Source organism: Syngnathus floridae, chromosome 15 (assembly GCF_059516105.1).
Source record: "Syngnathus floridae isolate MCC-2025c chromosome 15, RoL_Sflo_1.0, whole genome shotgun sequence".
NCBI classification, from domain to species: domain Eukaryota; kingdom Metazoa; phylum Chordata; class Actinopteri; order Syngnathiformes; family Syngnathidae; genus Syngnathus; species Syngnathus floridae.
Window position 1 is genome coordinate 9,512,723 of NC_142427.1, and position 27,906 is coordinate 9,540,628.

A 27,906-nucleotide genomic window follows, 5' to 3' on the forward strand; every position below is an offset into this window, starting at 1 on the left:
AATTTCGTTTTGTCGCAAATATATCCACAGGAAAGTCAAAAAATACGAAGGCAAACCTTTTCTGAAAAAATTTATTAACCAATAAAGCCAGCAAGTGTTTTTTGACAGCAATAGGAGTAAAGTTTGAATGGTGCTCTCAGGACGCATGCGCAATTTTGACGGTACCGACTGACACTTTGAGGCGACAGCAGAGACGGCCCATGATCACCACTCGGATGTTCTCGTCTCTCAGCCCGTAAATAAGAGAACTCAAACATCTGGGTAGTAGGAAAACACATACAAATAAAACAAGCTGGATTCGAACCGTGGTCTCCCAGCTCATCAAAGATGCGAGGAATGTCATGATGCTGGAGAAGAACGTGGACAAGAGGCAGAGGCCAAGCTGTAGCAGATGCAGCAGCAACGTGTTCAAAGCTTTACGGGTCGAGTTTTTGTCCGTGGCCGCCGATGTGGCTTCCACCACCACGCCGACGTAACTAAAAAGGATGCTCAGGCTTGCTGTGATGAACAGAACATATATGGACACTTTATAGTACATTTCCGAAATAGGCACAAAGAAGAAATTTGCACTGTTGCAATTGTACGTACGTAGCAAACTCTCCATCTTGTCTGCACGAAACAGCAGCATTAAAAGCCCCTGAATAAAAGCATTTAGAAAACTAAAGACCCACACGGTGATCACTGCCACCGTCGTGTTCCTGACAGTCATAACAGAAGCATGTCTGAGAGGGTGACACACGGCCACGTATCTCTCCAACGACATGATCACCAGCATCATCGGTGATATCCTACTGGTGAGACTGTTGAGCACGCTGAGCACGATGCATAAATCGTACGCCATCATGACGCGGGAGACGTTGAACAAGTACAACAACAGGCCGAGGGCAAGCTGCACGGTATCTCCAAGTAGCAGGTTGTACAGCAGCATGTGGCGTGATGTCTCCCGAAACACACGTTTACTCCTCAAGGTGAAGAGCATGAGCCCGTTGACCACCAAGAAGATAACGCTGATGAAGGCGATGAGGGCTGCAGACAACGCTCGCTCCTCCGGGGAGATCCAGAAGGTCACGTTGGTGGGTAGCATGAATGTAGTGGGGGGGACCCTGCATTAACATTTACACAGTAAATATTGAGTCCTATCACAGCAGACTCTACGCTGGCTTTATATGTTTGCTTGCTCCATGTTGAGCCCCCACCCCACCTTTGACCTTGTCCCCGAAAGACTCATTCGGGCACACCAACTTTTAACCAAATATTGACTTAATTAATGAGTCTTGCGGGTATTATGTATGCATGTCTGAGGGGACACTTGTTGAAAAAAACAACGTGTTTGGACGCATCAATTATTCATCATGTTTTGACCAAATATTGACTTAATGAGTCCTGGAGGTGTTACGTTTGTGTTTCTGTGGGGACATGAGTTGAAAAAGAAACTTCAGTATGCATGATGTCATGGCTAACTTTCAAAGTTCTTCTGTACTTTTTATCTTTCTGTAAGGTTCGTCAATATTCTACATAAACATGGGTTGGTCCAAATAATGTGTGGGTGGGGGACAATTTATAAGACACAGCCATTGTTTAGGACACTGAGGGGAAAGACGGATATCCCTGATGTCAAATAACTTCTCAAACAGGTTTGATATCCTTAAGAGCCAATAAAAACACAACTCAAACAAGCATGCTGAACTGCCTTGAAGGCAAAGCTGCATATCCTCAAATAAGTTCTCAAACAGGTTTTGTATCCTTGAGACCAAATTCTACTTTAAAATGGAGGATTTGTAACATGGCAGATTTAAGATGTCATAATAAAACACAAAGGCCTGAATCACAGTCTACTTTATTATTCAGGCAGTGACATTGATTTTTGATGTTTCTTACAGTGATGGACAGAACAGAAGAGAACATGCAACCCCCTGAAAACACCCAACATCAAGAATTATTATTTTTTTGTCCATCTTATAGGAAAATGAAAGCTAGAAGAACACCATGAATACCACTTTTCCCAAAAGTCTTGTACTAAATTTATGAAAACTAGTTTTTAATGATCCCCAGAATTTTTATTGTATATTGGTTGGGTTTAACATATTGGGGGATGATAGGAACATTTAAGGAATATTCTTATCCCTCACTGACATCAGCAACAGTGACTCCTCGGAAGAGAAGGAATAGGAAGGCAAAATTTGAGAGGGACGTGCAACTTCGAGGTAAAACAAAGTGAAGAGAAATGAAGCATGCAATGTTTGACGAGCGGCTGCATAGAGAGATCAAATGTTGCCTTCAGAAATGCACTGACATCAATAATTCAACGGAGTCTAGAAACACATTGTACATTAAAAAAAAACTTGGGAGTCAATCGGCCAAGCACGCATGTTTTTGGGAATTTTGGAGGAAACAAGAACACCCGGAGAACATGCAAACTCTGAATTGTGAAGCGGACGTGCTAACTAGCTTTGCTTCTGTAACATTTTTTTCATTGGCACGTTTGACGACGTAAAAAGAAAATGATAATTTCCAGAATAAACTCAAAATGTAGCACAGCTACGGGATAACATTTCTCCGGTAACGAATTCTTGGCTTTTGGCTTTGTGAAACAACATCAGATTGAAAACACTGTTAGCTATGCTAGCTAGCTGTGCAAATTAGCTCGCTATCTGCCTCAGTAGTTGAACTTAAAAATAAAATAAGCTATCTGAGTACAATCAAAATGTAGTACGTTTAAAAAACATATTCCTCATAAAACGAGTAGCTACTCCTTTGCTCATGTAAGCTTTATGAAATAACACCAGGGCGAAAACAAACAGATGTTAGCTATGCTATTTAACTAGCTGAAGGGAGTCTGTCGTATTTATTTCAACAATTGTAAACGCCTTCTAGTAATACATCAATGATACCATTGATTAGTGATACTCGAAATTCAAAACAATATTCGGCCTCAGCGTTACGCTCACTGACTGCTTTACCGCTAATGCAAAATTTTAGCGGTTTTCAACTTATTGAAACCGCCGTATACCCTGAAGCCGAAAATCTTCCGTGCCAATTTCCCCTTCTGAATTTCTCGATCCTATTAAGGATATAATGTATATGACATAATATTTTCAGCAGGCACATTTAAAATATAAGAATTCCAGTGTGTGTTACGACTCGGCATTTTTTTTCCTGGTTTAACCTGGACGTGTTGTGTTGCAAGAGAGGCTGCTGAATCCGGGCAGCGTGACGCGGCCGTGGGTGTAGATGTCACGGTCGGACCCCTGATTCATACGTTTGACTAGGTTCTTCTCGTAGAGCAGCGGGTGGTAAGCGCCCAGCGTGCAGGCGGCGTCGTAGAAGCGCTGGTAGTAGTGGCACAGCTCCGTCTTGCGTCGCGACGGGAGGAACTCGTACACGTGCACCACCTCGCATATGGACATCATCAGTACTGTACCTGAAGGGAGGAAAAGATTAAATCTTTAATGAGAAAAAAAAAATCATTGCAGGATCAACAGTGCGGATCATACCCATCATGCCAGAGGAGGGCGGATTCTTCTGGATGGGTTCCGGCATGTTGTCTTGGATTTGTTGCCACACCTGCCAGAGGAAGCGTGGGTGCAAGATGTAGAAGGGCTGCTGAGGGTGCAGCCGCCTGTAGCGCTGATACTGGGTGAAGATAGGGTAGTCGGTGTGGCCTAACCACTACAAAATGGACGCCGTCAGCTTGGTAACGTGATTTCATCCACATTCTACAGAAGTCTGATACCTGTGTGAGGTTAGCGGAGTAAGGAGCGGGATCCCAGGCCACCAATACACCTGAGCTGTACAGCGAGCTAGACAGGAAGTGGTGGTCGTCGGACGCCATCACCTATGACGTGAATTTTTGTCAGAGAGGGGAAGTTGAGTCGTTGTCACGGCGACTGCGGCTTTACTTGCGAGTTGATGAGGCGGATGGTGGTTTTGGAACCGACATCCTTCTCGTAGCGCTCGGTGGGGGCTCCGTTGAAGCGTAGCACGGCGTCGTGGGAGTCTGTCGTTGAAGCCGCAGAAGGGGACGTGAGAAAGAAGAAGAGAAAATGAAAGTTGAAGCACTTTGAGGTGTGGAGCGTTTGATTTGTCCCACCTATCTCTTTGCCGAGGCCGGCGTCCCGGAGCGAGCCGGCGGACGAGACAACGGCGCAGCTTTTGAAGGGCCCCACTTCGGAGGCGAGCGACTTGGGCGGCAACTGCGAAGCCCATGGAAGCGAAGAGAAAGGCGGCAGAGAGGCTGTCAGCGTGGACAGCGCTACCTTCTTCTTCAGCTGACACAAGAGCTCCTGCCCGCTCAGCACGGGCCTCCGGGCCAAGTCCGCCGCGTCGGGGAGCTCCACGTTGTATTTGTTCATCGCCTGGAGGGTTGAAAAGTTAGCCCAAGAAAATAGAAGATGCAAATAAGCAGTTCAGTTGTTCTCACCTGGTAGTTGTGGACCACCTTCTTCAACCGGTTCCCCAGCATGCCACTGGACATGTGCTCGTTCCAGACCTTTCCCAGAAGGCTGTTAGGCCCGAAGAACTCGGCGTCGCTGGCTTTGCCGCTCAGCTGGCCCCGCCGGCGGACCCCGAAGATGGTGTCCAGCGCTCGCATGAAGGGCCGCGGGAGGATGCTGGTGAAGAAACCTTGACCCTCCCTGGGCTTTGGCTTGGTGGGCTGGTGCTCGTGGGTCTGGTTGGGTGAGGACAGCACAGGGATGGGGCGGTGGGGGTCGCCCGGGACCACACCCGGGAGCTTCTGGGGGTCCACGTATGCCAGTTTGGAGCCGCCTCGGAGCACCTGATGGGGTGGTCACGTGATGGAGTTACATTTGCAAATCAGTTTTGCTATCACGTGTACCTTGACGACGGAGTTTGTGCGAGGCTGGGCCCGAGTCCGCGCCCGCACGCCGAAGATGGCGTCGGTGACGACCACGCTGTTCTCGGCGCATAGAGCGTACAGCAGCGTCATGGCGATGCCGAAGAAGGCCATGCAAAGGACGCCGCGGCGGGCACGACGGCGCAGACGCCACAGCAGGCTCACACGGTCCATCGCTGCCCCAGGGATCTCCAAAAAAAAAAAAAAATGTCAAGACAGAATATTGAAATACTGATTTCATGTTTTGGTGTAAAATCTACTTTGTATGAAAGACACAGGTGGATGTTTAATTCTTCATTGTATCTTCTGGATGGAAACGGAAATTTGATGGTGGCAAAAAACAAAAAAAGATTGATAAACAGTGGGCTTCGGTCATCTGGACCATCAGTTGGGACTGTTTTGGGATTTCCCCCTGCATAAAAGCTTCATTGTGTTTTTTTCTCCCATTCCAGATGTCCTAAATGTGGCCGTCATATCGTAAAGGAGAAAAAAAAAAGTCAATGAGAAAGAGATTGACTCGAAATCACGCCCCTATCTCCCTTAGGGCAACGTATGAGGAACAAGAAGAAACATGAGCAACTGTAGAAAATAAGAGAAACATGGCTGATACTATATCGAAGAGAAAAAAATCTAACAAAAGAAGGAAATCTGAGGACAGCTCGCTCTTACCAAACTTGACCTGGTTGTCGTTTACACTTTTCGTGGATCGGGTAATGATTGATGGTTGCCATGGATCTGATGGAAAATTAATCCGCTCTTTTTGCATGACGACCGAGCGAGGAGATTTTCCCTTTTTCTGTTTTTACGACTGCCCTCGGGGGAATTAAAAAAAAAAAAAAGTAAAGAGGCCTTTCAGGAGGCTGCTGCTCCATTTTGTTTTGACTGGGATGTCCTATTTATGATTTCCTGTGTTCTATGTGTTTGTTGGCTTCTGGGTTTTCCACAAGCTTCAAATAAAGGTCAAAGGTCAAGGGTACAGCGATGACAAATGTGTGAATGGCAAATATTTGTGTTTTTTGTTGACATAAAAACTCATAAAGCGGATTATTTTTTGGGTCGGGGAAAAACAACCTTGAAAGGTCTTTACTATTATAAAAAAAAAACCACAAAATTGAGTTTCTGCAAAATTTTGATCCAATAGTCTCCAAGATAGGGTGAGTACTAACTGTACCATTAAAAATCAGAGGTCAAAGTTCATCAGGAAGGTCTAAAATGGATTTGCGACAATATATAAAAAAAAGAACGAGAAAAAAACATAATGGTTGCCCGAGGATGTAGCGACAGATGGCAGTGTCACTCAGTATCTGCTTAAAGATGTCGGCCTGAATCCCCTTGCCCTCTTTTCCAGAGCTGAACGCGGGTCACGTGACCCGACTCCAACAAAAGCAAAAAATCTGACGGGATGCTTATCGCTGACTGTCCTCAAAATAAACAATTCACTGTATATTAATGATTAAAAATATCTAATGATTCTATTATTTCTATCGACTATAATATAGTAGAAAGACAATTGTAAATGTGTATTTTCAATTCGTGTGAAACTGCAAGAGAATATATATATATATTTTTAAACACATGATAATTTAAGGGCTAATTATTGTCCAAGTGTGTTACTGATGAAAATATTCCCTGTTCAGAATCACAATGGGGAAGTCGCTACAACTGTGAGAACTCTTATCGTAAACCAAAAACACGACCAACTTCCTCAATCATCAATTAACGATTTGTACCTTGTAGCCCATGTTAGGTTGTCGCTGTTGTTGTTTAGAAACGCTCCGTTCCCTTTCGCTCTCCTCTCATACTTCCTGCGAACAAAGACACATTGTCACGATCTAAAGTTGATTGCAAAATTCCGATTCTTTCCAATTCTCTTTGGAAAGAAACTGTCATCCACATCACAACAATTCTCTTCACTTAACAAGAACTATTTCAAAAAAAAAAAAAAAAAAAAGGTTAGTCATGCTTGTCATATTTGTTTTGGTTAGAAAATAAGGACCTTAAGGATCCCACAGTGACAAGACATAGTTCACAATGTACGTACAAGTAAACAACACAAGAAAATAAAAGAAGGCACAAACAATGAATAAATAAGATTGATGAATAAATAATAAACAAATAACACAATAAATAAGTACAGGACGCTACGTAGAAGAAATATTGAGTTATGCTCATGTCATCTGTGTGTCTTTTATATACTCTGTGGTATGAATACTGCTGGGGCCTAAATTTCCCCAACCCTTGGGGATCAATAAAGTTTCAATCAAAATCAATCAATTAATCAATTAATTGTATAGATGTGCCAAAGCATTTGCAACTTGTTCAAGAAAAAATAGATAGATAGATAGATAGATAGATAGATAGATAGATAGATAGATAGATAGATAGATAGATAGATAGATAGATAGATAGATAGATAGATAGATAGATAGATAGATAGATAGATAGATAGATAGATAGATAGATAGATAGATAGATGGGGGGAGGACTGTAAAAGGGTTGGCTCAGAATAGGTATGCTCCAAACATAGAAGGATAGATGGATAGATAGATAGACTGGCTGACCTGTTTGAAGTAATGGTCCTCCTCGGTCCTTCAGCATCGCCCCGCACCTGCCAGATTCCCGTTCCTATTACGCAATTGCCTCCACCGGAAAAGGCGATATTATTGCACGAAGTAGGCCATCGCTTGCACCGCCATGGTGGTCCCGACGAAGAATGCCAGTGAGTACCGACTCCAAGTCGCATTTGGAGAAAGCACAGCTCCTCTTCGGCCCGCAGGGGAGCGAGCATAAAGTTGCCAAACTACATTACACTTGTGTTTCCGTTTGTTTTCAAAATAAAAGTGTTGTCTCGTGTTTCTGCTGTTTATACTAGACGCTGTCAATATAAAGTGTATATAGATTGTAGAAAACGTAATACGTAATTTAAACATAATCATCTGTATTGTGTGATCTGAACTTTGACACCATAAACGTCAGTTGTATAGTTTTGTAGTTTGAAAATATACTGAGCTATGATCCGGTTAGTCTGGCCTTAATTCTAAAGACTTCACTTTACTGCAGTCAAGAAAGACACGCAACATCGCTGCAGTGGGGAAAAGGAGGGAAAACAGGAACACATCCGTCGCCATTGGAGACCATCTTTAAATGTTACTATTTGGACGACAAACACGATGTGATAAAACACACACACATGCCGTATAAAAAGGGAGCAAATACGATGCAGATAAAAAAAATTGCAGTTTGGAATGGGACAGTGAGGAGAAACCAGGGTACCTTAACTGGCCTGAGAGAATGCATAGCGTTTTATTTAGGAAGAGCGAGGCCTTAGCTAGTCGCTAAAAGCTGACGTTCAGTGCGTGCACGCATTAATCGTGCACGGTTTTTACTACAACTATGTATACAAAATTTTACACCCTCCACCGCGTCGACCTCGTGGCGCAACGGTAGCGCGTCTGACTCCAGATCAGAAGGTTGCGTGTTCAAATCACGTCGGGGTCATAAATTTTCTTCCCTCCCTTAACCTGTTTTTTTTCCCTTGAACGAATCTCACACCATTTTCGCCGACATTTAAATGTCCGACAGCAGATTGCAACACAGACTGGAAGCGTCACAAGTTCATGTGCAAGGTTCAGCTGCAAATTGCCCCCAAATATGCCAAACCTTTTTGTTGAGTAACATCTTTTAAGGAACAATAGCGCCTTTATTGACATTATTTTGCAATTGTAAGAAAGTAGAAGAGACAAAAACGCCAAAGCTTTTCGCAATACTACTGCCACCAGGTCGTCTACAAAAGTGTTTCCAATATTTATTGAGTCATGACATTATTTGTTGGCACTTGATAATATTTTCGGACCCATTAAATGGAATTGGATAACACACACGGTTGGGAAGCAGTTATTTACAATTATAATATTTTTTTTCATTAAAAAAAAGTCAAATGGGGCGATTCATCAATAACTTAATCAGCAATTGATTCACCACAACAAAGGGACTATTTAATAAATGAGTACTGGAAGAGAAACTTGTAGGAATGGGAGGGGGTGCAAGGTTGACCCTTGAGGGACACCAAGTGAAGTTCACTAGGTGCTGTTGCTTCTGTTTCCAGAGTTGCGGATGCTGACTTTCTTGCGGGTGTTGTCGGTGCAGCGTTCCAGGATGAGCTCTGGACTCGGTCGAGGCGGGATGACCGGGGCTTCTGGTTTCAGCTCGTTCTCCGAACTGAAGCGCCGCTCGGGAATGTTCCCTGTAGGTCACACACGTCAGTCACCTTTTGGTGTGTGTTGTCGTGGGAATGGTGGGGGCGTTATTTCCAAGAAATATGTCCTACCTTGGTTCTTCCGCTCTCTCAGGGGCGACTTTTCTGGGATCTTGGATTTTCGGGGCTGGGCGGTGGGTTGTCCGCCCTTCTGCTGCAGGTATCGGCGGCTATTCCTTCGATAGGCCTCCTGGCTGAGGCGCTGTCGGGATCGGTCGTGAATGCTCTTGGCGTTCTTAATGGTGGACCTGGAGAGAGTATAAGGCTATTTTTTTGGGATCCAGCAAATTAAGTTTGCGGGATAAGAACAATTATTTTTTAATGGACCTGCGAGGTGGTGGTTTCTGTGTCTGAGGTTGCTCGTCGTTGTATTTGGCCTGTTTTCCTGCTTTCTGCAGGTACATGGAAGGGAAGTGACCCGTCTCCTCACCTTTCCTGAGCAAGAATTATATGCAAACTTAAGTCAAACAATTCAATTATTCTACTTACAAGTGAAGCAGCGACCTTTTGTACCTGACAACCCACCAGCCGTCCAAGAGCTTGTGAATGACCTCAATAGTTTCCCCCCGTTCCAACGAGACCTCATCGTCCGTTTCTGCCTTGTAGGCTTGGACTGCGATGTGCAACTCTCCTTCGTGGGAAATAATGGTTTAAATAAATCCACTTGATTAAAAAAAAAACAATTTAAAGGACCAAGTGTTACCTTCGTAATTTGGCTCCCCGTCTTCTGCCTCCTCGGGTCCATCCAAGGGTTCCAGGTAGGTGGCAGGAACCCAACCCCGTTTGGTCTCACACTGGCAGAACCACCAGCCTGAATGGAAAAGCAATGTTGAAGTCCACGAAATATAACTAACCTACCAGACCTAGTAACAAGGTTGATCACTTTTAGCTAGCTAGCTAGCGAACAAGAAAAACACTCCTTTTTAGCTAACCAGCTAATAACAACAAATGCATACGATTATACATAATATAATGCCACCATTTTATCATGTTTTTATTTTGACCTTTCGAGTTTCTCACCATTCTGGTTCTTCTCCACAATTTCCACCAAGTCTCCCGTGTACAGGTTGAGCTCGTGTTTGGACGTCTTGGTGAAATCTGCAATCACTCGATATGTGTCCAGTATGATGGGCCCGGAAATCTCTAAAAAATTGGGGACAAAACCAGGTAAGGTAGAAAATGACACAATTATAAAAACAAGTCTTACCAGATATGGTGTTGCTAACTTTGGTCTCTAAGAAGATTTCCGTTTTTTTGCCTCTGAAAAGAAAATAAGCATTTTATTGGGATGACGTAAACAGTGATTAATTCTTTTCTTATGGAAAATACAGATCACAATACAAAAATGTGTCATGCCTTTCAATTTGTTACTTTCTTAGTTAAGCTAGTTTATCTCGCTAACGGCTAATTAGTCATTTAGTGAGTTAGAATGATTGTAATCTGAATGTAAATGGAAACTGACGTGTTTGGAGCTGGAGGATTTTCGTCCTCAGGCCGCACTTTGAAGAAGGCGTTGAGGTGCGCGCAGCGCGAGATGTGCGACGGCAGAGCGATCAGCGACAGGCAGTACTCGGTCAACGTGTTCTGCTTGCTTTCTCGTGACCTTTGGCTCTCCACCCACCGTGGTGCTGGAGGGCACAATGGATGGTTAAGTGTTAGTCAAAAAGTCACCTGTGCAGCGAATGATTAGTTTTTCTGTATTTTGTTTTACTCTTGAATTATTTATACAATCAAGAAGGTTCTAAGATTTTGCCATTTTACCGGTAAGAATTAAAACAGAAAACATTTAAAGTCTTTTTGCACGACCTTAGAGGAAGTGTTGCAATCAACTTGAGTACAAAGTGATGAAAATTGTGGATTCTATCTGATTTCATGCATTTCCTCTCTTGTGCTGGCTTGCATCAATAAAGAAAGCAAGAGGGAAAAAAAAAGAGAGAAGTCAAAAGTTTTGACACACAGGTGCTTCCTTAAATAAAATGCCCCGGGCCTATACGCATTTCTAATTTGAAATAAAGTACCCATAAGCTTCAACATGTCATGAAACATGAAAATTGGAAGCAATAAAGCCACTGATATTATTATTGATATTATTATTCAATTTTTAATCTGATTTAATGACCTGTGTTTACACATGTTTGGTAATTTTTTGTGAAGTTGTCATAGCGATCGCTTAGAAGACTGCAAGTCAAAGTGTTTATTATTATGTTAAAATTGCAATCATAATATTGAAGGGCACAAAAAAACAATTTGATTAATTTTCCAAATCATTCAACAGTACTTTTTACCTGGAAGCGATGGAATGATTCGGTCACTCTTTTCTATTTGGCCTGCTTCAATAGGAAACATCTCTTTCAGGGATTTCTGGGGATTAGAAATCGAAAGCATTTCAACCAGCCTTGTTATTAAAAAAAAAAAAGATACTTACATGGAATGTGTACATTTCAGGATATGTCCTGAAGATCAATTTCTCTGCAAGGTCACTCCACTTCACCATTAGCATGTACACCTGAAATAAATAAATAAATAAATAAATAATAATAATAATAATAATAAAAGATTAATGATTGGAGTCTCACATAGTGCTGACTGGGGTAAAAACGTTTTTCAAAGCCGAGCAGCTTCACGTGTCTTATGTAGAGTTCTTCCATGTTTGGACGGATGGAGATCAAATGATTTGAGAGTCTGCTGGAGCCTTGTTATAAGATGTGCGCGTGCTTGTGCGCGCCTCCATTGCGACCGCAACATGTTGCAAACATCAGTTCCTCTTTCGCTTGCATCCTCATTAAAGATCACTGCAGGACCGTGCTAAATACACACAGAAAGGCCTGAGTCCAAGATATCATACTACGGTATATGCAAATGAGGAAGAAAGAAACGCACTCTGGCAAACTTCCTCCTCCACATATTGGAGAAAGAAAACATAATGATGCAAGGGAAATCGTTAAAGTTACGCTAAAACAATATACATTAGCAACAACCGGTCCAGCAACAACCAGCAGCGGTTCGGTTAACTCTATTTAATCAATGTGGAAAATTATATATTCTTTCGTGCGTGTGTAAAACTTAAAATAATAATAATTATAATAATTTTACTTGATATGAGGAAGCGTGAAGTTTTCTGACTTTATGACGGGTACTCATTCATTCGTTTGAATGACGTTGCAGTAGGAAGTGCTGAGCGGGGCGCCGAAAAGAGTGACGTGGCTGCAGGGTGCTTTCTAACACGTCCGCAGTTGGAGACTATAGTCCAGTCAGTCTCCGCTGAAAAGTATCATTCACTTCGAATCGATAGACAGTACAGTCCGGCTAAAATGAGTGGAAGAGGTAAGGGAGGTAAAGGACTCGGCAAGGGGGGCGCCAAGCGTCACCGTAAGGTTCTCCGAGACAACATCCAAGGAATCACCAAGCCCGCCATCAGGCGTCTTGCTCGTCGCGGCGGTGTGAAGCGTATCTCCGGCTTGATCTACGAAGAAACTCGCGGTGTGCTGAAGGTGTTCCTGGAGAATGTCATCCGTGATGCTGTCACCTACACCGAGCACGCTAAGAGAAAGACCGTGACCGCCATGGATGTGGTGTACGCACTGAAGAGGCAGGGCCGAACATTGTACGGCTTCGGCGGGTAAACTCCACGGCAGCTCACCAGCAAAACAACGGCTCTTTTAAGAGCCACCCACATGTCCCTTAAAGAGTTGACTTCCGTGCAGTTGTGATTTTGTGCTCTTGCAAGCATCATTAAAACCAAGTAACGTCAATTGTGGCGTATTCAAATACTAAATCACCGTCATACAATATAAAGGAAATTAAAAGACCCTCACCAAGATAAAGTCAAGGTATTAAATGCTAAAAATAAAAAGCCTACAAACTAAGTTCATTTAAATTGTGTGCAAATTCTAAATTCATCCTCTTTGCACTCAAGATTGATCAATATCGTTAATTTATTTGGCATTAAACTTCAGTAGTAAACACTAATGCAAAATACTTTACGTCCACAAAATCTGAAAAAGGCCAATTGTTCTGTTATTAGAGCATAAGTAAAGCTGTCTGCATAAATTTGGGTTATTAATAAAAGTACAATATTCTTTCTTTACATCTTTTGTTCCAAAATGTCCCCTACACATTGAATACAAAAATTGAGTATTTATTTCTTTATTTAAAATTATAATATCACAGCAAAGACATTCACAAACATATCAGGTAAAAGGAATAAAGATTTTAAAAAAGCATTCAAGTAGATTCATTCTTATTGGATTAACTCAATGTTTTCTAGGGGTACATTTTTAAGTAATCTATTAATTTAAAGTATTTGTATTATTAGTTTTCACAAATGTCACCGATCGGCTTCTAATGCACAACCACAGAATGTGCACTGTCGTAAAATCATAACACCCTACAAGGTGATGTGGAATTTAGCGAAAAAGTGGAACTGAACCCCCCAATGAAACAAATATTGTGGTGGATCCATTGAACTTCTTTGACCTGACACAAAAGAAACAAAAAATAAAATAATTGTCTGAAACTGCCTCAGAATAACAAAAGATGATGATGGGGATTAGGATCTTAAAATGACCTCACACCGATGTGAACAACCTGATCAAATCAAGCCACTTAAATTCCAAACTAAGTTCAAGTTATGTGATCAATACACTATCACGTATTGATTTTTTATGCATGAAAACAATTGATAAACACATTCGATCCTCAAGTATGTTGTCGACTCGTAACCGCCCCGGGGTCACCGCGAAAAAGTCTTGTGTTTACCACCGTCCCAATTTTGGGCGAAAAAATAAAAAATAAAACCGTTTATGAAGCGGAGTTGATTTGAATCCAAACTCAGATGTCTCTCCTAATGTCCAAACCTGTATCGCGACGACCACCTTTAAATTTGACACATTTTGAGGACAAAATGTGACGAAAAATGGTCGAGGACGTCTCCGAATGACGAACAACCGGTAAGGTTTGAAAGCTCTAGTAAGAAAACCAGATCATTTTCACCGATAAAAGTAATCGGGGGCTAAAGATGGGGGACTTATCTATTATTTCGTGTAAAAAATATACTCGTGGGTTTGATTTTATCTCGTTATTTTAGGCTTGAAAGTGGAAGAGAAAACACAAAAAGCGCGTCCATATTTCGCTGGAGTGCTAAACTGCGGCTGGGTTGAGTCTCTACGGTTCTCATGTGCCTTATAAGTCCCGCCTCCCGCTCGCAGCCCGACAACTTGTTTTCAACAGGACACGAGAGGAAAAAATCATGGCAGAAGAAATCCCGGCACCCGCAGCTGCCCCCGTCAAGGCGGCGAAAACCAAGAAGAAGCCGGCGGCGAAAAAAGCGACCAACGGCGGCACCAGCCTCCCGAAAATGATCGTCCAGGTGATTGCCGAATCTAAGGAGCGCAAAGGTATGTCGGTAACCGCCATCAAGAAAGCTTTGGCGCGCATGGAGGTGGACGTGGTGAAGCTCAACAAGCGCATCAACAGCGCTCTGGTCAACCTGGTGGCCAAAGGAGTCTTGGTTCAAACCAGTGGAATCGGCGCTTCTGGTTCCTTCAAACTCGCCAAGAAGGAACCGGCACCCAAGAAGACCAAAGAGGTCAAGAAGAAAACCACCGCCAAGAAGGCGGCCGCCACGGCTAGCAAGAAGGCATCATCTCCCAAGAAACGCACTCCTGCAAAGGCTGTGAGGAAAGCCAAGAAGCCTGACAAGAAGGTCACCCCGAAAAAGGCCAAGAAGTCGGCGAGCAGTCCTACAAAGGCTGCGAGCAAGCCTAAGCCAAAGATCAAGCCGAAAAAGGAGACCCCGAAGAAGGGGAAGAAACCATCTGCCAAGAAAGCTCCAGCCAGGAAACCAGCCAGGAAGCCAGCAGCGAAAAGAGCCAGAAAGTGATTTGACTCAGGCTTTTCATTACTTTGAAACAACCAAAGGCTCTTTTAAGAGCCACCACCACATCCACTAAAGAGAAATTTCCTTCTTTTATTATATTCTCAATAATTTCAAAATGTTCAAATATGGTAAGTTGATGAACTGCAGGGATCCATTCGTGAAGTTGCAAAATGACATTCCACCACTAGATGGCAGGTGTGTCACACTAACATTTTTAGGATACTTTCAGTTAGGAAGTGCATAGTCCGATGTGGCTTTTTGAAAAACTGACTCACTCTCCTCCAAGCAGTCCAGAAACGGAGTCTATTCTGTCAAATATTTAATATGATGGAATTTGCAAGCAGACTGAATTCTAATTACAAAGCAACTCACAAAACTGTAAAAACGAAGATGTTCGAACAACTCCTTGGGCCTGTTTCAAATCTTCCCGCCAACGCTGCCATTGGTTCAATTCAAAACCTGTTGTCCAATTGGTCGTCAGATAACTCCGCCTACATTTCCCATGCGACCAATCACCGTCCTTGTGGCGCTGCCGCTTCAGTATAAAGACTGCATCTTGGCTGGAATCAGCACATTGGTTGCGAAACAAACTCAAAAATGGCCAGAACTAAGCAGACTGCTCGTAAGTCCACCGGCGGTAAGGCTCCCCGAAAGCAGCTAGCCACCAAGGCGGCTCGTAAGAGCGCCCCGGCTACTGGCGGAGTCAAGAAACCCCATCGTTACAGGCCCGGCACCGTTGCTCTCCGTGAGATTCGCCGCTACCAGAAATCGACCGAGCTTCTCATCCGCAAACTGCCTTTCCAGCGTCTGGTCAGGGAGATTGCCCAGGACTTCAAGACCGACCTGCGCTTCCAGAGCTCGGCCGTCATGGCTCTGCAGGAGTCCAGCGAGGCTTATCTGGTTGGCCTCTTTGAGGATACCAACTTGTGCGCTATCCACGCCAAGCGCGTTACCATTATGCCCAAAGACATCCAACTTGCCCGTCGCATCCGCGGAGAGCGGGCCTAAGTCTCACCGTCGACTACACCTCACCAACGGCTCTTTTAAGAGCCACCAACTTGATCTAAACAGTACATTCTCAAACATGGTGATCATTTACAATGTAATGTGCGAACGCTTGAGGCGCGCAAACGACAATGAAATCCGACTTTGGATGAGAAGTTCCATGCTGATAAAATACCACAATTTGATAAAAAGATAACCCAAATGAAAAATAAGATTAATAATTTAATATTTGGCAAAAAAAATGGACACGTAGGAAATTGCATTCAATTGTGATTTGAAATGGAGTGTTTGAGAGAAATGTAATTTACAGCGACTTTGAGTTAAAATTGTCCACCCTCGCGGTTTTCTCTATTGCAGCTAGCTACATTTCAAATAAAAAACGCGCGAGCTCTTCCGCAGCTGATTGGCCAACCATCTCCGCCCACTATTTCAAATAAACGTCACTCCCAACAAGCCAATTGTATAGTAGCAACAGCACACAAATATTTGCATACAAGCGAATACAAAAATCCACATCACGATGTTCCTTCATCATTCAGCGATTACCTGAACCTCTTTTCAAAATGCCAGCGGAACCAGCAAAGGCCGGTAAGAAGGGCTCCAAGAAAGCCGTCGTCAAGGCTACCAAAACCAAGAAGGGAAGGCGTAAGACCAGAAGGGAAAGCTACTCTATCTACGTGTACAAGGTACTCAAACAGGTCCACCCCGACACCGGAATCTCATCCAAGGCTATGAGCATCATGAACTCCTTCGTCACCGACATCTTCGAGCGCATCGCCGGTGAGGCTTCACGTCTGGCGCTCTACAACAAGCGCTCCACCATCTCCTCCAGGGAGATCCAGACAGCTGTCCGCCTGCTCCTCCCCGGAGAGCTGGCTAAACACGCTGTGTCTGAGGGAACCAAGGCTGTGACCAAGTACACCAGCTCCAAGTAAAGTGCTTGATCTCATCACAAGCTCATCAAACGGCCCTTTTCAGGGCCACCACAAATATCTAATGAGTACAATTTCCCAGAATATTAAATATCCATCATAAAGAATTTGTCATGGTTGTAGACATGCTCAATTATTGGGGTTTTATGCGTTAGCTTTCAACTGATTACTATTACTAACTGGATCTTAATAGTATTCTAAGTTCGTTAAGTCCTGGATCATTAGAACTAGCACGAGTTTCAGTAATATAGTGGTTGTTGCGCAAATAGCATACGTCACGGCCTGGCGCGAATAGTGGGCGCCCTAGCGGAAACGTTTTCCAGAATAAATTTCAATAATGAAAAAAAATAACTATATTGCATTTTAAAAATATAATTGTTGAAATTTGCTGGGTTTATTGCCCTTTATAGATATATATATATATATAGATATTTAAAAAAAAAAAAAAATGCAACTCATGGTCGGGGTTGGTTGGTCATACCGGAAGTTACGCACCACGTGAGCCGACCCTTGCAGGACGCATTTCGGCCAAACTTTTCTGCCATTTTGCCGGCCGGTCTTTTAAATTGACCTGAACGGTTCATCTAGGCGGTGAGAAGTAAACGAATGCATTCTTTGGTGAGTTCGCCTTCGAGTCTCGTATTTTGTGCCGCTGACTTCTTGTAGTTACAGATTGTTTAAGCTAGATGTAGCCCCTCCATTGGACATGCGCTGTATTGTTAGTTTTGTTTATATTACCCCCCCCTAACTAACTTAACTGTTGAACCAACTAGTTGAGCACATCTAGCACTCAGTTTAATAATAGTGTTTTCTAACATTTTACAAGTATCATTAAAAAAAGTCTTTAAAATACCAACATTACAAAACAGTAGTGTAGTGGGCATACGTGTTTACTTATTTTTTTTTCTCTCACTTGCTAGTATCACTGATGTGACACGAGATTTGCGTCTCTCTCACACCCGAATACAAATATGGACGGTGCAGATAACTACAAAAGGCAGCGCCACGTGTTCCACGGCACACGCAATCAGAAAGGCCGGGTCCCCGTTCTAGAGTCGGCGCTTCTGGAAAGTGAAACCCAGGACGTTGACATGAAGCGAAAGCTGTGGATGCTACGTAGCAGTTACGTTCGCATTCTGACATCCCAGAAAGCTAACCAGTTTGAGAGTTGCCGGGAGATCGGTTTAGATTTCGACGTGGGCTCGGGCGCCAAGCGAGCCTTGAACTTGGATCTGCTGACCAACGGCGTGCTGATGGCGGTTCACCAGTTTGCCACGGCCGTAAATAAAGGCCTGGTGAGATTCTTGTCGGATATCCTGGAGCGTAATTTTAACATTTTCCTCCACAAGAACCTTAGCACGGAGACTCTCGTCAGGAATTTAATCATGAAACGGAAGGTCCTCCTCACACATCCCGATAGAGAACGATTTGAGTTCCTCAACGGTATTTTGCATCTCCCGGACATTTATGACAAAGCAAAAGAAGTCGAGTCAACAAAGTCCACGTCGTCATCCAACGGCATGGAGGAGTATCCTTTCTGCAAGAAGATCGGCGTGGACTTTTGGACGACGGATGATAACAAGCTGCCCTTGTCTACGCTGACGGTGGGTGCGTTGCTGGAAATGTTCTTTTTTGGGGATATTCTATGCAGCACCACGCCCAACCTGGTCAAGGACATCCTGGAGCACAATTTCAAGTTGGACTTGCAGAGCAGTGACAGCGAAGCCGTCGCCGTGTTCCAAAAATGGTACGCCGGGGTGTTCCAGAAATGTTCCTCAACGGAGAAATGGTTTGTGAGGAGACCCAACACGCTCCCCAGGGACATGTGGCTCAACACGCCCGTCTTCACACAGACCAATTTGGAGGACCCCCTCATGGGATGCGATGACTTCCGTGCCTGCAAGAAAATCGGACTGGACCTCGACGTGGCCTCCAAACGCCAAGCCAAGAGGAAGTTGAGCCTGCAACAGCTAACGAGGGGTGTCCTAATTGAGGTGCACCGCTACGTGCAGCAAAACCACCTCCACTACGTGCCGTCCCTCTACCAAATCTTGGACTATAATTTCAATCTGGTCTACCAGAAGCAGCACAAGGTGGAGTTCGCCTGGTCTCTCGCGTCGCAAGTGTTAGCCATGTCGAGAAAAAGTCACAGAAGCGACAAATACCTTAACACGGTTTTTGAGCTTCCCTTTCAGTGCGCGGCGGAGTCGCCCATATTGCTGTGCGAAGAGGAACCACAGGAAGAGGAAGTTCTCCACCAAATGGACCCGGGCGATAAAGACATTGTGTTTATCCAAAAACTGGAATCGATTGACATTGTTGTAGTAGAGATCGAATAGTCTTTTTTTTTTTTTATTGGTGTGAAATAAAAATTTGGATCTGTCATGCCTTCAAACTTTATGAAGTTATTAATTTCTAAGTGGTTTTGAAATTACTCAACTCAGGATTAAGTACACAAGTTAATGAGTTAAGGAATTTGTACTCGTTAGAAGTTTGTGTTGGTCCTGAAAAGGACCGTTGGATGGGTTTGTGATGATCATAAGCAATTTACTTGGAGCTGGTGTACTTGGTCACAGCCTTGGTTCCTTCAGACACGGCGTGTTTAGCCAGCTCTCCAGGGAGGAGCAGGCGGACAGCAGTCTGGATCTCCCTGGAGGAGATAGTGGAGCGCTTGTTGTAGAGCGCCAGACGTGAAGCCTCACCGGCGATGCGCTCGAAGATGTCGGTGACGAAGGAGTTCATGATGCTCATAGCCTTGGATGAGATTCCGGTGTCGGGGTGGACCTGTTTGAGTACCTTGTACACGTAGATGGAGTAGCTCTCCCTCCTGGTCTTACGTCTTCCCTTCTTAGGTTTGGTAGCCTTGACGACGGCTTTCTTGGAGCCCTTCTTACCGGCCTTGGCTGGTTCTGCTGGCATTTTGATATTTGGTTCAGGTAATCGCTGAGTGATGCGGAACTCGGTGAAGTTGGTTTTTGTATTCGTCTGTATGCAAATATTTGTGTGCTGTTGCTACTCCAGGATTGGCTTGTTTGGAGTGACGTAAGAGTTGTGGTTTCGAAATAGTGGGCGTGGAAGAGCTGTTAGGCAACAAGCTGAGGAAGTCGCCGCGCTTTTATGAAATTTTCAAATATTGCGCGGTTAAATTGAATTCAAATGAAACTGACAGTTGCGTACCGTTTAAGGAGAAGGAAAAACATCAGAATATAATCTTTATTGGCTATTATTTTAATTATTTATTTGGTTTCCGAGGGGAGAAAATCAACACAAAAATAATATGGGCGAAGTGCAGAGCGTCATTCAAAATTGTAGTGCAGAGAAACAAAAAAGTGCAAATAGCAACGTGAATTATGACTTTTTCTAGTTTTCTGCAGATTTATGATCATTGGGAAATGAAGAAAAAGTGACGTGAATCCTGAGGTGCACTTTATTATAGAGAAGCCATTTTGTTATATTTGGTTACAAGCAACTTGTACTGAGATATATCTTTTAAATAATTCCCACATATCAAAATGCACCTAGAATCATTCCCATGAGTGCCTTGTGACTGCTGGCTGCCATTCAGGTAAAATCATTTTATAATTATTATTTTAAAACAACAATATTGTTAACCCTTCATTTTAATCAGTGTCCAAAAACAAAAAGCTCTTCAGTAGATGTCGCTGAAAAGAGCCTTCGTGTATTTTTGAGAATATATCAGGCCGATTCTGTCGCTGGTGGTTCTTCTGCCATGGTGGCTTTCTCGCTTAAGTTCAGACTCGACTTTTTCAGTCAGCGAGCAGGAGGCGGGACTTGGCACATGAGATCCGTCGAGGCTCAACCAATGCTTCTCTACTCTTCCTTCACTCAGGCAGAACATGGACGTGCTTTTTGTGTTAAGAAACATTTTAGAACACAAGAAGAGAAATCCAGGCCTCCATAAATGTGCTTCATTAACAGTCCATCCATCCTTATACAGACGCTATCTATAGAGCTTATCCCATCTGACGTTTGGTGAGGGAAAAAAAAAAACACTCAAGGGAGAACATGCAAAGCCCGAGTCGAGTGTCTAATTTCTCCTCAGAACTGTGGCAACCACTTGCCTGCAAGAAAAAGTCTACTGGGCATGGAAATCCGCTGCCTTCAGGCCACTCCACCGTGTCCCCGTTAATAAATATGATTACAAGAAAACACAACACGCTGTGTGACGGAAGGTCAATCGAATCAGCTTCGAAGCACCCAAGGTGTCAGATGTTGTGTTGCTCCATGATGTTTAACATCCAAAGCAGCCGTCGTTCTGCTCGTTGAAGTCGAAATTCTACACTTCCCGCTCGTTACTGCTTTTTCACACCCTTGTCTCGTCCACCAGCTTCCGTGACAAGCGGAGAAACCGGGCCCGACCGCGGCGCCCGTCCGTCTGATCCAGGGAGGAGGTTACGGCCGGTGTTGGAGGACCAAGGTTGCGGTTTGGGGGCGACGCATCGCGGGCTGTGGCTGATGGAGGACAACGTCTGCTGGCTGCCATTCAGGTAGGACGAGTTGTTGGAGCCTTGCTGGCAGCGGTAGTTGTAGTACGCTTGCCACCCCTGGCGCTTCCGCTTCCATCGGCAGCGGAGGATCCGGATGAAGGCCTGGAATTAAATTGCTTCTAATAATTAGTGATTATCCAAAATAATTGCCAAAGTGGCTTCATACCTGCTTAAACTCACGACTGTAGCAGGGGTAGATGATGGGGTTCAAGCAACTGTTGAAGTAGCCAAGCCAGAAAATCACCTTAAAGAAGGTTTTGGGTGGACGCAGATTTTTGTTAAAAGAGCCTGAAACACACAGAAGAATTAAATTTGAGAAGATCTGTGGAGACTTTCCAAGATTTTGGTGTTACATTAAGGGTTGAGAGCTTGAACATGTCAAATTTGAGTGAAAAGGTCAACTATGTTAGCTTCTCATGCTAGCAACTCACTGCTAACTGGCTAATTCTTTTTGAGGAGGTAAGTTTTGTACTTTCCATTTTTGTTCTGCAATGGAAAAGTTCATAATTGATATTCCATAGCTGGGTTTGAGTGTGTTTTTGGACCTTCAGCAGTTATTTAAATTGGAAAACACAAGAGGTGACTGCTGTCTGATTGCCCGAGAACATTGGCCCGAATTGATATTGAGCTGTTTTTTGGTGACCCTCAGGAATCAATGACACATTTGAGTCCATCTGTTCGACGAGAAGGAACATTGAGTGAAGATGTTGACTGTTAGCCAACTGGCTAGCTGCCATATGCTAGGAGCAGATTAGCAATGGAAGGTAAAATGGTGCAGTGGAGAGTTCTCGCCACTAGAGGGAGTATTTTCCAACATCATTATCATCCCTGAGAATCTTCTCATCCAGTTTAGATGTTAGTCCACCAGGTCCAAATCCCTTCGGTGAGGCAGGTGCATGTCGGAGACTTTGCTGGGATTTCCGGGATTTGCCTCGGATGGGTATTTTATTTTTCCTAGATAAGAGATCTCTTGCGAGATGAATTTGTTCTCCTCCGACATGGACTTGTAAGGCCATCTTGTATCTCCGCCTGCTATCTCTGACTATATATGCCGAACGCAAAAAGCAACCGCCCGCCACCATAACGAGTGTGTGGCATCATCTTCCCATCGTGCATCACTGTCATCCTAACCCAAGTTTGGCAATTTCTATTTTAGCTTCATTTTGGGGTTCATGTCAACATTAGCATTCTTCTCAAGGAAATGCAATGTATGATGCTAACTGTAGCATCAATCTATTTTCATTCAACTTCATTTAGCTCAATCTGCTCTACTCAAAACGTCTGGACTGAAAGCCCGTCTTAAAATATTCCATTAAATCTTTAGCACATCTGAAAATGAGCATCACCGAGCTCCACCTCAATAAACTTCATCATAAAATCGGCCATGCCATATGTTTTCGGTTTATGCCGCCACCATCATTTAAATTGACGTTTTCTTTTAATAGTGGAAACTTTTTTTTTGGGTCTTCCTTTCTTTTTTTTTTTTTTTTCATTCAGAGTGCAGTTTTATGGAGCCCCAAAAGCAGTTCACGACTCAGCAGAAACGAGGCACCGCCAGAGCAACTCAGCATTAAAACCGCAGCAGAGGTCAAAGCGCAGCTATAAAGCAATTTTAAGCGCTTGGCCGATAGATAGATAAATAAATATAAATATGATGAATAATGTATTCTGTCCTAAAGTTTTCCGAATGCGAGGGACATTTATATAGTTTTCGAAAATTTATTTTTAAATAAAAGCATTTTAGGTTTAATCTTTACTACTATATAGCCTGTTTTATTGCTTTTTTATAATCGTTACATTGACTCGACTATTAAATATTCAGTGAGTTATAACGCTAATAGAGAAAACCCTGTAAATGTTTTTTTTTTTTTTTTTAAGATCGTGCGCTGGTGTAAATCTCTGAATTAGTTTTGTTATCACATTGCAGAACTAACTTTAACGGCGTATGTTTACGTAGCGGAAAGCTTCTGGCAGACATGTCACTGATGCTATCTCATGTTTTAGTAGATCATAATCATAAAAAAAAAAAAAAGGCGAGGGTGGAATCTTAAATAGAAGCAGATGTTACGCAACGTGACCCCAAACTTCAAATGCTTGAAGATGAGAGCTACGTACTGATAGGAAGGGCCAGGAAGAAGGGCAGCCAGCACAGGATGAACATCCCCACCACCACGCCTAGCGTCTTGGCAGCTTTCTTCTCCCTGGAGAACTTGAGCAGCTTGACGGTCAGCGTGCTGCGTCCGGTGGAGCTTGCTCCGCCGCTTCCGGCCTTGCACAAATCCTGGATCTGCTGATTGCGGCAGTGGATCCTGAGAGTCAGCTCATTGGAGTCCTGCTGCCGTTCCTTCATCACGCCAGCTTCCAGGTTCTTCGTGGTGCGCTTTGCTACCACGTAGACGCGACAGTACATGGCTAGGATGACGGCCAGCGGGATGTAGAAGGAACCCAGCGAGGAGAAGAGGGCGTAGAAGGGCTCCTCGGTGATCACGCAGTCTGTGTCATCCTGCGGGATGGATGGAGTAGATCACTCCAATGAACGTACAAGAGCTTGGACACACCCACCTGCGATGGCGGCTGCTTCCATCCGAGGAGCGGTCCGATGGAGATGACGATGGCCAGGATCCAAACGCCCAGCATGGCGAGAAGAGCACGCTGCTCCGTCACGATGACCGGGTACTGCAGCGGGTAGCGCACGCCGATGTAACGGTCGATGGAGATAACGCAGAGAGACATGATGGACGCCGTGCAGCACAGGACGTCCACCGCCGCCCAAATGTCGCAGAAGATGCGGCCGAAGACCCAGTAGTCCAGAATCTGTGAAAAAAATTGGCATTTTTTTGGGTTTGGTGGTGACTTGGCCACAAGGGGGCAGTATAATATATACTGCAACTAAGCTGAACTAAAGTCATTTTTTGCAGATGATAAAGAATATATGCTTGTTCAATTTTCTAATTACGTGGTTTTGCTCAAAGATTTTGAAGTACATGTGGAAAGTTAGAAAAACAGAGTCCCCAATTGATATGAAATTGGGTGTACATCATATCAAGACGTATAAAAACGGAACAGTGAAATTGATTAAGAAGCCAGCCATATTGGTTTGAAGGATCATTTTGAGGAATATACCCAGGTTTTATGAATCTCCACTAGGGAAGTGTCCCGATTGAGCTACAAATTGAGCAGGTTTCCTCGACAGATGGTGGATGGGATAATCACATAGATTTTTTTTTTTTTTTGCCGACGTTGTCCAGTGAGGTTGGTGTTTGGCATGAAAGTTTGATGATCGTTTGGAGGCCGGGACATGACAAATAGGGTGCAAGGGCTCATTTTGTCACTGTTGGCAGCTTTGGGTTTTGTGGATGCAGTGGTTTGAAACTGCACTGCGACATAGGAAGAGTGTGGGGGTGCTCGAAGACTTTGGCCTCCATGAAATGAACGGACATAGCAAAAAAAAAAAAAAAATTAAAGGGAAATCACAGTGTGTAGTTTGTATGTTCTTCTTGTGCTCTCCACATTCCAAAAACATGCATGATAACTATGGAAGACCAAAATGGAGAGCAGGAAGTTGAGTATCTCAATAGTACTTCTGATGAGCCAGCAGAGGGCGCAATAAATTCAGGCCCCACTAGTCTATAAAGGCTGCTGGGGTATTAATTTTAAAAGTAGGTGTAATTTGGGGAAAAAATTAACAAATAATAAAAATTAGAAGTACAATCATTTCAAAATTAAAAATAGAAATAATAGCAAATGAATAAAATAACTTAACTGTTAATTTAAAACAATAAATAAAACCAAGCCAGAAGTTCAGCCGTGTACAAAACATTTAGAACTACTTCAATCTCTTTTTTTTATTTTCTTTTTTTAACTTGCAAGTGCAATATCATAGGAATGATTTATGTAAATGCATTTTTTGAAGCGTTTAAATATCTGTGCATTAATTTTGATGAACACTTGGGCCTACTACACTTCTGTAATTCGAACCGCTTTTCATAATGGTGCCACTTAGAGAAAGTTTTTTTTTAAAGTGATCTAGAAGGTTTGAGAAGTCATAATTTGCAAGTAAGTTGGTTCTTCTGTCGAGTCAGCCGTCTCACCTCGAGCGTGGCGGACACGGGGAGCACGGTGGTGCTGAGTAGCAGGTCGGCAATGGCCAGATTGATGATGAAGTAGTTGGTGGGCGTGCGCAGGTGGCGGTTGCATACCACCGACAAGATGACCAGCAGGTTGCCCACGATGGCGAAGGCGATGAACGAAGCCAGCACCATACCCACCGGCACGGCCCGGCTCAATTCCGGCGGGGCGTGCTTGCTGCGGTTGCCCGTGGCGTTCGAGTCCGCCGGAGGCGCCTGCGAGCCGACTAAAGGCTCCAAGGAGCTGTTCGTCCACAAGCTCATGATGCCAGGCAAAGTCGGACCACCAGAAGATAAAATTTTAATCTTGTGGAGGCGAAAGCGCAGGAATCCGGTTGTTTTGGGTTATTATCCGTGAAAAGTGAGAGTCTGGCGGTCCACCTTTCCCCGGGGTGATCGGTCACACTCCTGGCCGGGCTGCCGGAGCTCCACCTCGGCTACAAAAGTGCTGATTCAGTGGCGGGTCACTATGCCGTCTGTCCTTTTATGGTCCAAGTGTTTTAATGTGGGAAAGTTCCGACGAGAGGAGGAGATAGAAAAGAAGAGAGGAGAAAAAAAAAAACACCCCCCGCCTCTCCAACCTGCAGCATCCTTCACTCGAGTGGACATCTCCACCGCGCAGCCTCTCAAGCTGCACTGTGCGTGTGTGGTTCAGTCGCATCGTTGGAAATCTTTTGGCGCAAACATGCATTGGTGCATAATGAAGTCATAAAAATGCAGGCCCTCGTTGCAAATTGTTTGTGGTCTTTTGACCTTTCATTTTCACATATTTCAAATTTAATATACTGCAGGAGATGAAGTCGTGAAATAAGATCTAAAGGCAAGCATGGATGTTAAAAAAAAAAGCTAATTAAGTGGAAAGGTTAAAACAGTATTTCAAACATGACATTATCAGACGTGTAATATTTGTTGCATTCATACAATTGTTTTTTTAACCCCTAAAATTACGTTCATTTTTTACTTTTATAAAACATGTAAAATAAAAATATGTATATATTTATATATAAATATATTATATTTAGAAAATCTAAATAGGCTTTGTGTTGTGAATGCAAGAAAAGTATAAAAACAGTTTTGATTTATTAATTTCATTTTTTTTAATTCAATGTTTTACCAGGTAAGCTAATTGAGAACACTTTCTCATTTACAATGGCATTTATTGTAAATAATACATTTATTATTTACATTTATTGTGCATTAATTATTATATTTTTTTGCATTTTGAACCCGTTTTAATTCTTTTAAAAAAATAAGCCATTTATCTCATCACATCATTGCTCCATTAATTTCTTATAATGGCATATTTCTGCACAGCCTGCACATATTATGTACCATTTGTCATTCCTTCACCATGGGGACATTGACGAGTCCTTTTTTCTTCCTTTTCCTTAAAGAATGTAGCTGCATTGTTAAATTACAACAAGGCGGAGGAGGAGGAGGAGGAGACAGATTTAGCGGCTGTGGCTGCAGCAGCCATCCATCCGCCCAGGCAAGCTTAACAACAAAGCTGCTGTCATCATTTGTCAGATAACATAGCGGGCTGTAAAGTGGTTTCCTCATCAAGCTTGCCACGCTCCACTGCATTTATACGCTGGAATTCAAAAAACCTCACCTTCATCCCAACACATTGGAGGAACATGGACCACTGAGAACTCCTGGCTAACATTCAGTGTGAAGCTTTCAAATCAATACAAAAAAAAAGAGTTCCAATTCTGACCTGTAGGGGGCAGTCTTTTATTACACCCAGCTCAGAGCAACACTTGAGCCAACTCCCATTTTCAAGATGTTCACAGATTGATGGAAGACTTTACTGCCGCTACTTTACCACACACGCAGCAGCATCAACAAATCCAAACCCCTTCCAAATGCTCAAAAGAGTAAATTGTATAAAGACTCGGCCGCCATGACAGCTTGGCCGTTCGGCTAATTGTCACCCCGTGGTGGTGTTTACTGTTCCCCTCGTCGAGTGTCTTGCACTGATTGCAGCTTCGACCGATAGCTCATTTCTCAAACGTGTCATGAGCAAGTTTGCTTGAGGCGCTTCTTTAATAAAACACCACAACACACGAGAGAAGTTATTGTGTACGTGTTTATCTGTTCAATAAGCCATAGGCCTCAACAAGCCTGCTCTGCCTGCCAATGCATCTTGGATGCTGCTCAATATTCCGCCGCAGCTATCCGCTTTATCATAATTGAATAAATTCATGCACGTCCCTTTGCGCTTGTTGGCTGCTTCGCTGGAGATACCACTTTTACATTCCGATGAAAGACAATCAAATAGCCGCAGCGGAACGAAAGATGCTAATAATCGCGGTTGTTTTTGTCGCGTTAAGCTAGCAGACTTTT

The 27,906-nt window shown here is 43.5% G+C and overlaps 10 protein-coding genes and 1 non-coding gene across 13 annotated transcripts; 6 read left to right on the plus strand and 5 right to left on the minus strand.

Moving 5' to 3' along the window:
• Positions 1 to 102: 102 nt before the first annotated feature.
• On the minus strand, positions 103 to 1,102 carry LOC148386494 (odorant receptor 131-2-like). The gene has a single exon (XM_088398125.1). It carries the CDS (start codon positions 1,082 to 1,084, stop codon positions 137 to 139), a length of 948 nt encoding a protein of 315 aa, XP_088254251.1. The 5' UTR covers positions 1,085 to 1,102; the 3' UTR covers positions 103 to 136.
• Positions 1,103 to 1,820: 718 nt separating this feature from the next.
• Positions 1,821 to 7,646, minus strand: st6gal1 (ST6 beta-galactosamide alpha-2,6-sialyltranferase 1). Its single transcript, XM_088398123.1, has 9 exons — positions 7,417 to 7,646; positions 6,586 to 6,660; positions 4,838 to 5,044; positions 4,421 to 4,777; positions 4,091 to 4,355; positions 3,900 to 3,997; positions 3,734 to 3,835; positions 3,495 to 3,669; positions 1,821 to 3,421 (listed from the first exon to the last, which is right to left on the minus strand). The coding sequence occupies exons 2-9, from the start codon at positions 6,595 to 6,597 to the stop codon at positions 3,162 to 3,164; spliced, it is 1,476 nt and encodes a 491-aa protein (XP_088254249.1). The 5' UTR covers positions 6,598 to 6,660; positions 7,417 to 7,646; the 3' UTR covers positions 1,821 to 3,161.
• A 635-nt stretch (positions 7,647 to 8,281) lies between these two features.
• On the plus strand, positions 8,282 to 8,353 carry trnaw-cca (transfer RNA tryptophan (anticodon CCA)). The gene has a single exon. It is a non-coding gene; the product is annotated as a tRNA-Trp (tRNA).
• Positions 8,354 to 8,534: 181 nt separating this feature from the next.
• Positions 8,535 to 12,763, minus strand: ncf1 (neutrophil cytosolic factor 1). Its single transcript, XM_088399240.1, has 11 exons — positions 11,687 to 12,763; positions 11,536 to 11,616; positions 11,396 to 11,471; positions 10,573 to 10,738; positions 10,318 to 10,370; positions 10,131 to 10,253; positions 9,814 to 9,921; positions 9,624 to 9,741; positions 9,438 to 9,545; positions 9,183 to 9,358; positions 8,535 to 9,098 (listed from the first exon to the last, which is right to left on the minus strand). Exons 1-11 carry the CDS (start codon positions 11,756 to 11,758, stop codon positions 8,935 to 8,937), a joined length of 1,245 nt encoding a protein of 414 aa, XP_088255366.1. The 5' UTR covers positions 11,759 to 12,763; the 3' UTR covers positions 8,535 to 8,934.
• Positions 12,334 to 12,862, plus strand: LOC148386498 (histone H4). Its single transcript, XM_088399241.1, has one exon. It carries the CDS (start codon positions 12,422 to 12,424, stop codon positions 12,731 to 12,733), a length of 312 nt encoding a protein of 103 aa, XP_088255367.1. The 5' UTR covers positions 12,334 to 12,421; the 3' UTR covers positions 12,734 to 12,862.
• Positions 12,863 to 14,306: 1,444 nt separating this feature from the next.
• On the plus strand, positions 14,307 to 15,081 carry LOC148386499 (histone H1-like). The gene has a single exon (XM_088398283.1). It carries the CDS (start codon positions 14,359 to 14,361, stop codon positions 14,989 to 14,991), a length of 633 nt encoding a protein of 210 aa, XP_088254409.1. The 5' UTR covers positions 14,307 to 14,358; the 3' UTR covers positions 14,992 to 15,081.
• Positions 15,082 to 15,084: 3 nt separating this feature from the next.
• LOC148386500 (histone H3-like) lies at positions 15,085 to 16,196 on the plus strand. Its single transcript, XM_088398284.1, has one exon. It carries the CDS (start codon positions 15,586 to 15,588, stop codon positions 15,994 to 15,996), a length of 411 nt encoding a protein of 136 aa, XP_088254410.1. The 5' UTR covers positions 15,085 to 15,585; the 3' UTR covers positions 15,997 to 16,196.
• A 236-nt stretch (positions 16,197 to 16,432) lies between these two features.
• On the plus strand, positions 16,433 to 17,202 carry LOC148386501 (histone H2B 8-like). The gene has a single exon (XM_088398285.1). The coding sequence runs from the start codon at positions 16,557 to 16,559 to the stop codon at positions 16,926 to 16,928; it is 372 nt and encodes a 123-aa protein (XP_088254411.1). The 5' UTR covers positions 16,433 to 16,556; the 3' UTR covers positions 16,929 to 17,202.
• A 163-nt stretch (positions 17,203 to 17,365) lies between these two features.
• LOC148386502 (uncharacterized) lies at positions 17,366 to 27,634 on the plus strand. 3 transcript variants are annotated; one of them, XR_015863010.1, is made up of 3 exons: positions 17,366 to 17,543; positions 21,274 to 21,433; positions 26,955 to 27,634. XR_015863010.1 is itself a non-coding variant. In XM_088398276.1 (2 exons), the coding sequence occupies exon 2, from the start codon at positions 17,897 to 17,899 to the stop codon at positions 19,262 to 19,264; it is 1,368 nt and encodes a 455-aa protein (XP_088254402.1). In that variant the 5' UTR covers positions 17,388 to 17,543; positions 17,846 to 17,896; the 3' UTR covers positions 19,265 to 19,310. The 3 variants fall into 3 exon arrangements, 1 of the variants encoding a protein (XP_088254402.1); XR_015863009.1 differs by lacking the exon at positions 26,955 to 27,634 and adding an exon at positions 22,931 to 23,121; XM_088398276.1 differs by lacking the exons at positions 21,274 to 21,433; positions 26,955 to 27,634 and adding an exon at positions 17,846 to 19,310 and having other exon boundaries at positions 17,388 to 17,543.
• Positions 17,767 to 19,860, minus strand: LOC148386503 (histone H2B 8-like). Its single transcript, XM_088398286.1, has one exon. The coding sequence runs from the start codon at positions 19,842 to 19,844 to the stop codon at positions 19,473 to 19,475; it is 372 nt and encodes a 123-aa protein (XP_088254412.1). The 5' UTR covers positions 19,845 to 19,860; the 3' UTR covers positions 17,767 to 19,472.
• LOC148386504 (alpha-1A adrenergic receptor-like) lies at positions 20,213 to 26,203 on the minus strand. The gene is made up of 5 exons (XM_088398277.1): positions 25,525 to 26,203; positions 23,996 to 24,247; positions 23,549 to 23,936; positions 21,600 to 21,721; positions 20,213 to 21,535 (listed from the first exon to the last, which is right to left on the minus strand). Exons 1-5 carry the CDS (start codon positions 25,822 to 25,824, stop codon positions 21,239 to 21,241), a joined length of 1,359 nt encoding a protein of 452 aa, XP_088254403.1. The 5' UTR covers positions 25,825 to 26,203; the 3' UTR covers positions 20,213 to 21,238.
• Positions 27,635 to 27,906: the final 272 nt, after the last annotated feature.

Bases quoted from the DNA above. Each gene is read 5' to 3' on its own strand.
- LOC148386494 (XM_088398125.1), bottom strand. From the start codon at position 1,084: ATGCTACCCACCAACGTGACCTTCTGGATCTCCCCGGAGGAGCGAGCG.
- st6gal1 (XM_088398123.1), bottom strand. The intron at 3,836-3,899 runs GTAAAGCCGCAG...TTCACGTCATAG, and splicing joins TCCGCCTCATCAACTCGCAA to GTGATGGCGTCCGACGACCA. The intron at 3,422-3,494 runs GTATGATCCGCA...TCCTCCCTTCAG, and splicing joins GCCCTCCTCTGGCATGATGG to GTACAGTACTGATGATGTCC.
- ncf1 (XM_088399240.1), bottom strand. From the start codon at position 11,758: ATGGAAGAACTCTACATAAGACACGTGAAGCTGCTCGGCTTTGAAAAA. The intron at 10,739-11,395 runs GTAAAAAGTACT...TGTGCCCTCCAG, and splicing joins AATCATTCCATCGCTTCCAG to CACCACGGTGGGTGGAGAGC. The intron at 9,099-9,182 runs GTAGGACATATT...TGTGACCTACAG, and splicing joins GAGAGAGCGGAAGAACCAAG to GGAACATTCCCGAGCGGCGC.
- LOC148386498 (XM_088399241.1), top strand. From the start codon at position 12,422: ATGAGTGGAAGAGGTAAGGGAGGTAAAGGACTCGGCAAGGGGGGCGCC.
- LOC148386499 (XM_088398283.1), top strand. From the start codon at position 14,359: ATGGCAGAAGAAATCCCGGCACCCGCAGCTGCCCCCGTCAAGGCGGCG.
- LOC148386500 (XM_088398284.1), top strand. From the start codon at position 15,586: ATGGCCAGAACTAAGCAGACTGCTCGTAAGTCCACCGGCGGTAAGGCT.
- LOC148386501 (XM_088398285.1), top strand. From the start codon at position 16,557: ATGCCAGCGGAACCAGCAAAGGCCGGTAAGAAGGGCTCCAAGAAAGCC.
- LOC148386502 (XM_088398276.1), top strand. From the start codon at position 17,897: ATGGACGGTGCAGATAACTACAAAAGGCAGCGCCACGTGTTCCACGGC.
- LOC148386503 (XM_088398286.1), bottom strand. From the start codon at position 19,844: ATGCCAGCAGAACCAGCCAAGGCCGGTAAGAAGGGCTCCAAGAAAGCC.
- LOC148386504 (XM_088398277.1), bottom strand. From the start codon at position 25,824: ATGAGCTTGTGGACGAACAGCTCCTTGGAGCCTTTAGTCGGCTCGCAG. The intron at 21,722-23,548 runs GTACGTAGCTCT...TGTGTGTTTCAG, and splicing joins CTTCCTGGCCCTTCCTATCA to GCTCTTTTAACAAAAATCTG. The intron at 21,536-21,599 runs GTATGAAGCCAC...ATTTAATTCCAG, and splicing joins ACAGTCGTGAGTTTAAGCAG to GCCTTCATCCGGATCCTCCG.